The sequence below is a fragment of the Chrysemys picta genome, chromosome 10 (genome assembly GCF_011386835.1).
Source record: "Chrysemys picta bellii isolate R12L10 chromosome 10, ASM1138683v2, whole genome shotgun sequence".
Taxonomy (NCBI): Eukaryota; Metazoa; Chordata; order Testudines; family Emydidae; genus Chrysemys; species Chrysemys picta.
This window is the reverse complement of record NC_088800.1, coordinates 36,244,318-36,257,834: the sequence shown is the minus strand read 5'-3', so window position 1 is coordinate 36,257,834 and position 13,517 is coordinate 36,244,318. Positions and strand designations below refer to the sequence as shown.

Sequence of the window (13,517 nt, the reverse complement as noted above, 5' to 3'; positions counted from 1 at the left end):
ATCCTTGAGTTTAGAAGCTGCATTCGCATCACAACACTAGACCCGCCCCGCACCACAGTCTGCGTCCCAGTTTTAAAAAATTCCCGCTAAAACAGTATTAAAGAAAACGGTGTGCTTTAACAAAGTAGAACTATTTTTATTTCGACACGTGTGTTGGAGGGGGGGTGAAGGGGGTATGTAACTGGATAGGATAGTCAACATTACCTGGGTAAAGAAACGGGGGCAGGTTTAGCTTCTCAGTACACAAACTATAAAATCACAGGTTACCCTGCTCACTCAGGAACTTTGCTTTCAAAGCCTCCCGGATGCACAGCGCTTCCCGCTGGTCTCTTCTAATCGCCCGGCTGTCTGGCTGTGAGTAATCACCAGCCAGGCTATTTTCCTCAACCTCCCACCCCGCCATAAAGGTCTCCCCCTTGCTCTCACAGAGATTGTGGAGCACACAGCAAGCTGCTATAACAATGGGGATATTGGTTTCGCTGAGATCACAGCGAGTCAGTAAGCTTCTCCATCTCCCCTTGAGACGGCCAAAAGCACACTCCACCACCATTCTGCACTTGCTCAGCCGGTAGTTGAAGAGTTCTTTTTCAGTGTCCAGGGCACCAGTATAGGGCTTCATGAGCCAGGGCATTAGCGGGTAGGCTGGGTCCCCGAGGATGACTATAGGCATCTCCACATCCCCAACAGTTATTTTGTGGTCCGGGAAGTAAATACCTTGTTGCAGCCGTCTAAACAGACCAGAGTTCCTGAAAACACGAGCGTCATGAACCTTGCCCGGCCATCCCACGTAGATGTTGGTAAAACGTCCCCTGTGGTCCACCAGTGCTTGCAGCACCATGGAAAAGTATCCCTTTCGGTTAATGTACTGGGTGGCCTGGTGGTCCGGTGCCAGGATAGGGATGTGAGTTCCATCTATGGCCCCACCGCAGTTTGGGAATCCCATCGCTGCGAAGCCATCTATGATCGCCTCCACGTTTCCCAGGGTCACTACCTTTGGCAGCAGTACATCAACGATTGCCTTCGCTACTTGCATCACAACAACCCCCACGGTAGATTTGCCCACCCCAAACTGGTTCGCGACTGACCGGTAGCTGTCTGGCGTTGCAAGCTTCCACAGGGCTATGGCCACTCGCTTCTGTACACTCAGTGCAGCTCGCAACCGGGTGTCACTGCGCTTCAGGGCAGGGGACAGCAACTCACAAAGTTCCAGGAAAGTTCCCTTCCGCATGCGAAAGTTTCGCAGCCACTGGGATTCATCCCAGACCTGCAGCACTATGCGGTCCCACCACTCAGTGCTTGTCTCCCGTGCCCAGAATCGCCGTTCCACGGCATCAACATGACCCATTGCCACTGTGATGTCCTCGGCGCTGGGTCGCCTGCTTTCTGACAGGTCTGTGCTACTCTCAGACTTCAGGACATCACCGCGGTGCCGTAGCCTCCTTGCCTGACTTTTCTGCATCTGCCTCAGGGAAACCTTTATGATAAGCTGCGAGACGTTGAGAGCGGCCACAACTGCAGCGATGGTCGCAGCGGGCTCCATGCTCGGAGTACAGTGGCGTCCGCGCTGTCAATGACTGGAAAAGCGCGCGAACTGTTTTCCCGCCGGCGCTTTCAGGGAGGGAGGGCGGGAGTGATGGACGGATGACGACAGTTTCCCAAAAGCACCCTCGACTCATTTTGTTACCCAGAAGGCATTGCCGGCTACACCCAGAATTCCAATGGGCAGAGGGGACTGCGGGAACTGTGGGATAGCTGACCACAGTGCACCGCTTCGAATGTCGACGCTATCACCGTTAGTGTGGACGCACAAAGTCGAATTACTGTCCTTAGTGTGGACACACACGTTCGACTTTGCAATATCGATTACAAAAATTCGATGCAAGTAAAATCGAACTACTCTCGTAGTGTAGACAAGGCCTAACAGAAGTATTGGGAGCATAAGCTTTCATGAGTAAGAACCTCACTTCTTCAGATGCAAGTAATGGAAATCTCCAGAGGCAGGTATAAATCAGTATGAAGATAACGAGGTTAGTTCAATCAGGGAGGGTGAGGTGCAGTTGAGGTGTGAACACCAAGGGAGGAGAAACTGCTTCTGTAGTTGGAAAGCCATTCACAGTCTTTGTTTAATCCTGATCTGATGGTGTCAAATTTGCAAATGAACTGGAGCTCAGCAGTTTCTCTTTGGAGTCTGGTCCTGAAGTTTTTTTGCTGTAAGATGGCTACCTTTACATCTGCTATTGTGTGGCCAGGGAGGTTGAAGTGTTCTCCTACAGGTTTTTATATATTGCCATTCCTGATATCTGACTTCTGTCCATTTATCCTCTTGCGTAGTGACTGTCCAGTTTGGCCAATGTACATAGCAGAGGGGCATTGCTGGCATATGATGGCATATATAACATTGGTGGATGTGCAGGTGAATGAGCCGGTGATGTTGTAGCTGATCTGGTTAGGTCCTGTGATGGTGTTGATGGTGTAGATATGTGGGCAGAGTTGGCATTGAGGTTTGTTGCATGGGTTGGTTCCTGAGTTAGAATTGTTATGGTGTGGTGCGTGGTTGCTGGTGAGAATATGCTTAAGGTTGGCGGGTTGTCTGTGGGCGAGGTTGTCTGTGGTTGTCTGCCACATGGGGCATCAGTTCCATCTGTTGTATCAAAATGTATTTTTTTTTATAAATTTTAATTGAAATTTCTTGACTTTCATTTTCATTTTTTTATGAGAAAGGGTAAATAAATGTACCCTTACCCAATTTACCTTTTCTATATCATTCATTGTTTTATATATATTTTGTATGTCCTCTCTTATTTATAAACTTACTAATATTTTCAATCTCTTTTAATATTGAAGTCTCCCATGTGTCTATCGTTTTAGATCCCCATCTATGTATCCCCTCTGTTTGATTCTTTTTTTTTTTTTTTATGGGAATTGACCACAGTATCTGAGGTGAAGAACAGCTATTAATTTTTGTAATGACATAATATTTTAATACTATTTTTATTAAATCCTAGCACTGGATTGTTGTTTTGACTGCCACTGCACATTAAGCAGAGGTTTTCACTGAACTCTCTCAGTGTAAGGTTCAGTACTTTTCCTTAGGGGTTAAATTTAGAATTTTGCAGCATGTATGATTAGTTCAAATAATCTCTTCCAATATGTATTACCTTATATTTGTCAGTGTTTAATTGCATCCAGCGTCCTGCTGTCCATTAGGTCTCTTCTGGAGTTTTCATAGTCTTCTCTAATAATGACTGTCCTAAATTGTTTCACCTGCAGATTTTATCACTTCACTGTTACACCCTCTTTTCCACAGTATTAAGTATGTGAAACAACACCAGTTCTGATATAGATCAGTGAGAAAACTCACTGTTAACCATTTGCCCTATTGAAAATTGACCATTTACTCCTACTCTCTGTTTTCTCTTTCTTTGTAATTGCAGAACTTTCACCCCAAAACTATTTAGTTTCCTCAATAGACTCTTATGGGGGGCTATGTCTAAGGCTTTTTAAAAGTTCAGATTAATTAAATCTGTCAGTTTTCTTTTAACCATAGATTTTTGCATCCACAAGAGATTCTGGTAGATTGAAGAAGCATGGTTTTCCTTTACACAAGTTGTACCAGTTTATCCTTTTTCCTTAGGTTTTGTTACCTGCAGTCTTCTAATATAATAGCTGATTTTAATAAGAGGCTGCATATTTTTGTTTCAGAGTAGCAGCCGTGTTAGTTTTTTTTTGTTTGCAGCTCACCCATTTCATTCTTAAATTCCTTCAGAACTCTCCGATGAATATCATCTGGTCCTGGTATCTTTTTGCTATTTAATATATCAATTTGTTCCAGCCACCATCTCTTTGTCAGTTAAGGTGGTGATGGTCCCAAGGGAGTTCCTCTGCCAGCCATTGTCATAAAGAAACTGACCTGGAGCCCAGGGATGTAGGCTAAATATATGTATGAGAGGTGTGCAAGGAGCTACTATGATCAAAGTGGTCATAACTTTCAAGCTATGGAGTTCCTGTCTGGTATCACACTGGTAAGAACCTAGGAGTGGAATTAGAGATCAATATCTTCGGAGAAAGATACTTAAAGATAGGTGTATAATTAGAGAGACTTTATATATAAATTAGGGTATATTGTCAAACATTTTGTGGAAATACTATGGTTTCCTGACATCATATAGACATCACATTTTTTCATGTTTAACTGTTTGCTTGTTTTCTTCCATTTGAGACATTAAAAATGTTAGCTCTTGTGGTAGTTTTCGTTTTAGACAGTTTAATGTTTCTTTGGTAGGTCTTGGCCCATATTTGACAATACACATCAGGATCCCACAGGGCTAACTGCAGTTCTTCGGACTACAGATCTAGTTGGAGTCTTGCATATGCTGTACTGTATTCTTTTCCATGGCACAATCTCAGATCCAAACATGGCAAGTCCTAAAGAGAGTTATACAGAGAACACGATCCAGGTTGCTATTCAGAGTTTACGCTTCTTCAATAGCTTTGCAGTTCTTGATCTGCCAGCTTTTCAGGTAACAATTTTTGCTTTTTTAACTTATGCTTAAAATTAGAACATATATTGTTGTGTACATTTTCTTTTAATTTAGCCAAATGCATATAATTGTATTTAAAATTAACTTGAGGAAGAGTCACAAATGAAATAAATACTCTTTGATCTTATTTCTGCATGCATGGAATTGCTATTTGCTAATGTTATTTCCATTGTCTAACTATGGGAAATAATAAATGCAATCTATTTTTTTATTATAAGGCAGACATACAGAACACACAAACTAAACTGAATATACAACATTACCATTTTTGTTCCACTGGTTTTGAGGGTGACCAGTATGTTATATATCAATTCTAATCTCCTGTGTTACAAGCTTGCAAACCTTCTGTGCCACGGTCCACAAACAGCTATTTTTTTTCTTTTCAGAATGGAAAATGGCTTACTTCTATGATATTTTGAGCTGCTTAGGTGCCTTGAGTTGATGGCTGCATCCCTAGATCACACTGTGTTTAAGTGTGACTTGCCACTTACTTAAATTTAAGATGGTACAACTCAGCTAGAAAAATACTATCTTTTAAAATTCCTCAGGAAAAAAACATTCAAATTTGGCAGATGGGAAGTATATCAAATGAAGTTTTTATGTATAATGTATACAACTAATAGTCCTGATCTTACAACTAGTTCTGTGCAGGAAGACCCCTTCATCCACATGGATCCAGTTGCAGGATCAAGGCCACCCTGTTGGGAGAGACAAATTTCCCAAAAGTAGAAGTTATTTCATATGTAAACATTGTAATATCTTAGGGCTGACAATGCAGTAAAAAATGCAATTTCAGTTCAATAAAGCATTTGCTTACCTGCTTTGCTGAATTGGGGTGATAGTATTGTTTTGATGGACAGAATCACTGTTCCAATCTTAGTAACTACTTGTCTCCATCTATTAATGTTAACTATTTAGTTAATGTTAAAAAGGCAGCACACACCTGAAACATATCATTGTCCCTCCTGACACTTAGGAACTGTAGCAGACTATAAGGCAGGAAAGAAAACAAACATAGTTTATGTGCTGCCTGATGATTATTAGCTTTCAGGAATAGTTTTATCATGTAATAGTAAGACTATAGAACAGTTTTCTGATTAAAAGAAGAGGTTCACTTGTGGCACAGTATGAATTAATTTCAGCACAGATAATCCCCTGGCTCATGGGTGTGTACGTCATTTAACATGACAGTCTAACAATTGAAAGATGGTAGTGAGAAACAATACACAGGATACTGAATTACTATTAATTCAGGCTAAAGAGGAAGCATAGTTTCCTTGAAAAATTAGTTTAACTTTTATACACAAACTCATGTGCCCCTTGGCCTGTTGTTATCAGGGAAGGTTAAACACAGAGCATTAGGTCACAGCATGCATGGACATGACTAATTAAATAAGGGCTGGACCCAAAAACATATTGCTACATGATGTAAAGTAGCAAATAGATACTATATTATGTTTTGAAGCTTGAAAGTATAACAACTTATTGGGGGAATTAACTATGGAGATGGAAGATATCCATTGCTGGTTTTTTAAAACAAAAATTCAATTTTTCTGGGCTGAATTTTGATTATGTTAAAACCTAACTCTAGCACACTTAGATTTATGTACATATAGTCCACACAGACTAGAAGATATGAATTAAAGAAAACTTTCAGATGAAAGATATTTTCCCACAGGCCTGAGCTGTTGTTTCATTAGAGTTAGTAGACTGTCATGCTCATTCCTTATGCTTCAGTTTTCCCCTTTGACCTTATGTCGCTCTGTCTGTTTGACATGTTTATTAAATAGAGGCTGTAGGCTGCACAGATAAAATCTAATTCTCCTGAATCTCCACACTACAGCAATTTGCCTACTTTCAGAAAGTATCCCCCCAAAAAATTGCAGCTGATGGTTGTCTTATTTTGAATGTTTCCAACTTTTGAAAATGTTTGTTTGAAAAGTTATTAGTTATTATTTATCTTTCTTTTCCGTTCAGAACACACAGATATTAATGAGAAATGTATTTTGCTCTTTTGCAAAAATTGGGAATGATTTGTTTTCCTTTGCTTATTACTGAGAATTATTATTAGTATTAAGTTTTCCCGGAACATGTTCTGCATATTTAATGAAATTGGCTGCTTAATGCTAACAGAATGCCAAGTGAGAAGAATCCAAATTTTTCTTTGCCCATTTAAAAATAAAATTCAGTTTTATTTACAGTGGCATTTATCATATTAATTAACATCCTACTGATAAGTTGATGAAAAAATTAAGGAAGGGAGAGGGGCAGGGGTTCACTTGGCATTTTTTTACCACGACCATTATACAATCAAAAGTATAACCAAAATCTTACTTGAATACTTTCTGATAATGTTGAAAAGTATGTGATTTGTAGTTTCAACTCTCATTTGTTTCAGATAGTCCCTATAATATATTGCTAGGTTATGATTTCATATTTTCTGTTAGTCTATTGTAGGTGCTGAGGGACTTTCTCTTGCATTCCGTCATATTATCAGCTCTTTGCTGTGGTACTGTTCTCAGCATACCTGTGAAGGACTGCTACATGAAGTCATTGTTTGTGTTGGGTATTTTACTGTCAACCATCCAGATAATCAGGTAAGGAAATCAGAAAATGTGTTTGGGATTATCGTGCACGTGTTTAGGCCCTGATCTTGAAATATTTAATTATGTGAGTAGTGCCATTGTGTGTAAATTTATGTACATACATAAGCATCTGTAAGATAGGAGCCTAAGTTTTGTATTAGGACGAAAGACTAAATGAGGAATGTAAAGGGGGACATCATTCTTTTTGGCATTTATTTATTTTTTATGGTTGGTACTCCTATGCTTGAGATACTCATAGCACTGACCAGCCATAGTTAGGTCTGGTCACTGCCAAAACAGGACTGTTGACAAGTATGTTTTTCATGTCCACAAAGGTGTTATATCTTAGGTTCATATATTTTCTTTTTATCCTTTCCTATTGGATAGACGTTTGTACCAGAGAGAAGGTCAAATTCTACCTTTAGATATATGCAAATGCAAATCTCCTGGAAGCCAATAAGAGCTGTGCATGCATATCTGAGAATAGAATTTATCCTTTGTTCTTCATTCTTCTATTAATTTTAACCTTTCTATTTGTACTAAATTATATTAATAGTGCACTGGTCTCTGATTCCTACGGGAATGACTTTTACATTCTGCTTTAGTTGCAAAACATAACCTGATATTACAACATTGGAAATCCCCTTCAACTTCCTGGACACTGCAGTCCACAGCTATAATGGACTCCCAGAACTCACACACTAGAAAGAACTGCTTACAAAATAATCAGGATGCAAAACTTTGAGGATATTTGGATTCGGGGTATACCAGTGTGTAAATCAGGGCAAAACTTTGCCCTTGCTCTTTATTTTTGAATACTTGGACCTGACTGTGTATGTGTACATAGAAATTGTATTTTGTCGCATTATCCTTTGATATTATTTGGTTATATGGTATATTTTACATTGTCATTTGCCTTATTACTCCTTTATGTCTGTTTCTGCTATGCCCCTTTTCCGTTAAACTATTTTATTCAGAATTAGAAGTTTAATCCCCTCCATAAATTGAAGAGCAGATATAAGTGAATGTTTCAACTTGTCAGTATACGTTTAAAAAAAAAAAAAAACCTTTTGAACTATGATGATAGGGCTGTCAACTTCAATTTGAACATTGTAATATCTTAGGGCTGACAATGCAGTAAAAACTGTAATTTCAGCGGTTTTGGCCACAGCTTCAGAGAAAGTGCTGCAGCCCTGCTACCGTGTGAAGCCAAATCCTAATTCAGGATCCAAAAGTTGCCTGGCACTGCTCCCTCAGAAAACTGACTCCAAGAATGGTCCTGTGTTTTGCAGGGCTAATGTTAAGTAACTTTTGGAATTTGAATCGGGATTAGACTCCATTGAAGCAGAAATTGAGAAGTCCTGTGGAGATACTGCTCTTTCACACAGACTGCCTGCAGGTGGTATTTTTGTAACGCGTTCATTTTGAGAGCGGAGTGGTATTGCTGAGCTTTCCAAATTACCACTGCAGTATAACTGGTCTTGGTTTACAGAAGTGCCAGTGAACTCCATCTTCCTTTTCTCTCCACTTCAGGAATTCTTTTTTTGGCTCTCAAGTATAAACAGATGTGATCCATTGGAAAAGGGACATGCACCATTAATGTGCCAGTAATAGCACAGAAGAGGAACTTCTTTCCAGAGATGTCAGTTGTAGTGCTCTGTAGTGCCCATCGCTGTTTAGATTTGTGCCCTAGGGCAAAGGTCCACCAGCTTGTGAGCAGGCACCATGCCATCCTAGCAGATGGCTATGGTGAGTAGGTAGCCAAGAGATAAAGTATGTGCATAAATGTGTTTGTCTGAGGGCATGATTCCCAGCTGGTAATGTTGCAGTCTGTCTAAATCTTCAGCATCTGCCCTTGTGGTTAAAGTCATGTGCCATCACTAATCTACCTATGAACTGGATTAAATTTGAGGATTAATAAATAACTTTTTCACCTACATAAAATAATTTTAGGTCCTTGCTAAAATAAGCACAGTGGTGGTCAGGCAGTAGAGGCAGTGTACATAGTGGACTGCTTTGGTGTCACTTCTTCAAGCTATTTATTTCTGTTAGAGATATGCAAAATTAAGAGTCACTTTGTGAGCATTTCACTCATAAAAATGGCAATTTTCATTTAATGCTTTGCAAATTTTTTTGCAAAAATCAGTTTTCTCAAGCAAAAACATATTTCCACTCTGTTCACAATTTGTTGAAGACTACCAAGATCCCACCCACCTTTTAAAACCACCATGTTTCACCCTTCAGCCTGTGGCATAATAATTATGAGATCTCCAACTAGATGGGTTACAAGTTTTACTTTTATGTCATAGAATCTGGTAATTTGTTATTTAATTTTTTTAAAATCCACATGTATTTTAAATGGTCAAATTTTGCTCCTTAGAGAAACTAGATATTCATGCCTCCTGGTCTGTTTTAATCTAAAGAAAAGAGAAAACTAATATCTGGGTCAATTTGATTCTCTTTCCTTCTGTAGGACCATTCATGTAGGCTCAAATAAGGAGCATTTCTTTACCTCAAGTTGGACCCTTCAGGTTTCAACACCTTTTCAGAAAGTTACATGCCTGTATTGTGAGGATAAGGGCAATAATTGAGTTTCTCTTTTACACTGTTTAAGCATAGACTGTCTCTGGCCAACTAGTAATAAATTCAGGTACCGAACAGGCACTGGGATTTGCGTGCAACTGTTATTTTCGTATGCTAGTGCTGTGATTCCCAGTATTGAAGTGATGCCTTCCATGATACAGGAAGTGCTACTGGTTCATTTATTACCACTATAATGTTAGTTCCTGGACTTTCTGTTTTTACATTGAACATTTGTGCAATGCTAGTTTTAAAAAAATTAGTATATTCCTGAAGCAGAAGCCAAATAACAAATGCTCTAGAACTGTAAACATTAGCCTCCTTAAAGATGCTGAAGTGTTGTAAGTAAGACACAAGAAGTAATTCTTCTGCTCTACTCTGCATTGATTAGACCTCAACTGGAATATTGTGCCCAGTTTCAGGAAAGATGTGGACAAATTGGAGAAAGTACAAAGAGCAACAAAAATGATGAAAGGTCTAGAAAGGATTACCTTATGAGAGAAGATTGAAAAAATTGGGTATGTTTAGTCTGGAGAAGAGAAGACTAAGGGACTTACATTGTAGCAAGGGTGGTTTAGGCTGGACATTAGGAAAGACTTTCTGTCAGGGTAGTAAAGCATTGGAATAAATTGCCTAGGAAGTTTGTGGAAACTCTGTCATTGGAGATTTAAAGGCAGGTTAGACAAACACATAATATGGTCTACATAATACTTAGTCCTACTTTGAGTGCAGGGGACTGGACTAGAGGACCTAGAATCATAGAATCATAGAATATCAGAGTTGGAAGGGACCTCAAGAGGTCATCTAGTCCAACCCCCTGCTCAAAGCAGGACCAATTCCCAGCTAAATCATCCCAGCCAGGGCTTTGTCAAGCCGGGCCTTAAAAACCTCCAAGGAAGGAGACTCCACCACCTCCCTAGGTAACGCATTCCAGTGGTTCACCACCCTCCTAGTGAAATAGTTTTTCCTGATATCCAACCTGGACCTCCCCCACCGCAACTTGAGACCATTGCTCTCAAGGTCTGTTCCAGTTCTGTGATTCTATGCTCCAAGAAGTCAAAGCATGTATCCCAGATTTCACCGAAGAAGACAAATATCCCTTAAATCCTGATAACTGTGTTCGTATATTCATCAAGTGCATTTTAAGGGACCATTGACTGAGATATTTCATATCAGCCTTCTGATTGCTCCTGCAGTCAAAAAATATTTGTTGTGATTTGTTTGTAGTTTAAACAAGTCTTTTCCTCTGTAGATTTTTAGTCCCCTATTATCTCCTGTAAATTTCAATTCCCTGCTTACAAGAACAAGGCAGACAAGTAGCGTGGTATATTACAGTGTGTCTGTGTACATTCACATGTATGCCTACAAGCACAGACACAAAACCCTATATGATGAGTAGGACAAAGCAGCAGCAAGCCTATTATTCAGAATTTGGCATCCCCTATTTTAGAGGCTGGACAGATTTTGCAGCAGAGGAAATTTTAAAATAATGTTATTAGTAAGGTATGTTATATTTTAGGTCTGCCAAGCGTGACATTGTCTTTTGAAAAGTAATACAGTGGAGTCCTGATTTAAATAACAAAATAACTTTTGGTCTGTGCAACCAGTGATCAGGATAAAGGGATTCTCTTTTGTTTGGACCATACTTGCTAAGTTTATTTTAAAATTACTATGACTTTCTGACATTGCCTACATTTATTGTATTAGTAATAGTTTTTTCATATCCTGTTTTAATCTTCATAAAGCTTTTTTCAGGGCCTGGGTTATGAAACTAACAATTTTTTAAAGCAAACAGTCCTTTAATATGTTAAATGCTTTAGCATCATTAGTCGAGTGTAAACTGCACAGTCTGTTTTGTATCAGCACGTGAACTTTTATTTACTGTAGGGTTAGACATCTTGCATTTTTACAAGACAAGAATTCTGTAATCATGCGCTAGTGTAAGATTGCTTTATTAGGCATCTGCTTTGCATAAAGTATGGTCAGTGAAACTGGTTCTCTTTATTTGTCACCATTTAGTCTATTAACTTAAGAAAACAGGTCCCATGATACTAAAGATGCACTCAAAATAATAATAAAAATAAAAATAATGTCCCTATCTTTGATTAAGCCAATCATCGACTTACTATAGGATTAGAGTTTCTAATTAAAATGTTGTTGTTAATTAAAAATCCCCTCGTATTTTATTACATTTTCATTCCCTTTTCTACTTTGTCTGATTTAATTATTATAATGAACGTAATTGCTATGTGCTGTCAACCATCTACTTCATTTGCATTTTATATTGGATAATTGAATGTAGCCTGATAATTAAATTAACACAAATGACAGATGATTTGGCTTCCTTCACATTACTGTTTGGGGAATAAAAATCTTTGCATATTCATTGTAGTTAGGGAATATTCTTAATTTGGAAAATCTTTTCAAATTAAAGACCTTAGACCCATGATCTTGCATCAAAAGGCTCTAAAAGAAGTTGCACTGTTCATCTATCTAGTTGTGCCTGTATCATAAATCTAGTTTTATTACTTTCAGGAATTAACACAAACAATGTATTTAAACTGCTTTTGTGTGAGTCTGATTCACTTTGGGTATTGGCAATACGATACAGAGCCTTATACCTCTAAATTATCAATCTGAAGCATGATGTTATTAGGTCACTGGGTATAAACTCCGCATTTATTGGCTCAAGAAAAGTCATTTAGATTTAAAATGTTTTTATTGTAAATTCATATATAATTTATAACATTAATGGATTACAATAAACCATCTGTTGAAAATAGGAATACATATATTAAAGGGTTAGTTTTCATTTAATATTGTCATCTACCTACTAGGACACAGCAATAGCATTTTTAATGTGGAAGATTTAATGCAAAACTGACAGAACCTTTTGTACAAGTATAACACCAACTGTAATTTGAAAATGAAAAAAGACCAGTCAACTTTTCAATAGAGGAGTTTCTCCTTTCTTAAAACTATTACACATCACACAGCAGTAAAATCACGGGTATAAATATAATGCTAAAAAAAACGAAGAGTAAACACTTTGTTTCAACTATTTAACATAAAGTTAAAACAAACAAAAAGGCCATAAAATTATAAAATGGTCTAAATTACATTTACACTCACTTTAAAGCCACTTCACATTGTCAGAGTGGTGTAAAGTGGCCATTAGTGTAAGTGAAAATCAAGCCCAAATTTTTAAAGAAACCTCAACCTACCTTTAAAATTTGCATTTGACTTTTTTTTAATCCAGTCCTTTGTGAGATTATTTTGACATCTAGCTATGTGATTTATGGACACAAATACTGGTTGCATGTGTGGGAAATATGTTAAGTCATGTTTATCAAAGTTGCTGATAAATTCTTTCATTTCCATGAGCTTCCTAAATTAATATTTGCAAATTTGTAATACTTAAATAGTTGTGTAACTGAAAAAGCACAATAACAGCATTATTAAATATATTGTTTCTGTGACATGAAATTATACTTACTAGTAGATACTTAGTTACTATTTTACACTTGTAGGCATTAGCTGGGGCTTGAGGAAGAAGCAGCAAAGCGTAACTGTAAAAGTTAATTATGCCAAGTTTTACTTCAGACTGTTTTCCAAGCCCATAGGTTGAAATTTTCATAGCAGTACAGGGGATTTATCTTTAGTGGAAAATGTGTGGCTAAATCCCCTGCACTGCCTTGAAAATTTCAGCCATAGTGTCTGATATCCTTTATTGTTCTGAAATGTTAAATTATGACAGGAGAGATATAGCTAGTATTTACTATCAGTTTTCCGTACATACCAGTTCTTAGAA

At 38.1% G+C, this 13,517-nt stretch overlaps 1 protein-coding gene across 9 annotated transcripts in view; it reads left to right on the top strand.

Annotated features, from left to right (window-relative positions):
- The window catches only part of SCAPER (S-phase cyclin A associated protein in the ER), a 524,758-nt gene that overhangs the window by 479,291 nt on the left and 31,950 nt on the right, over positions 1-13,517 (top strand). For all 9 annotated transcript variants that reach the window (XM_065558411.1, XM_065558415.1, XM_065558414.1 and 6 more), the window contains 2 exons: positions 4,283-4,520; positions 6,989-7,138. In XM_065558411.1, the coding sequence (XP_065414483.1) occupies positions 4,283-4,520; positions 6,989-7,138 (388 nt within the window). The remainder of the gene's footprint in view (positions 1-4,282; positions 4,521-6,988; positions 7,139-13,517) is intronic.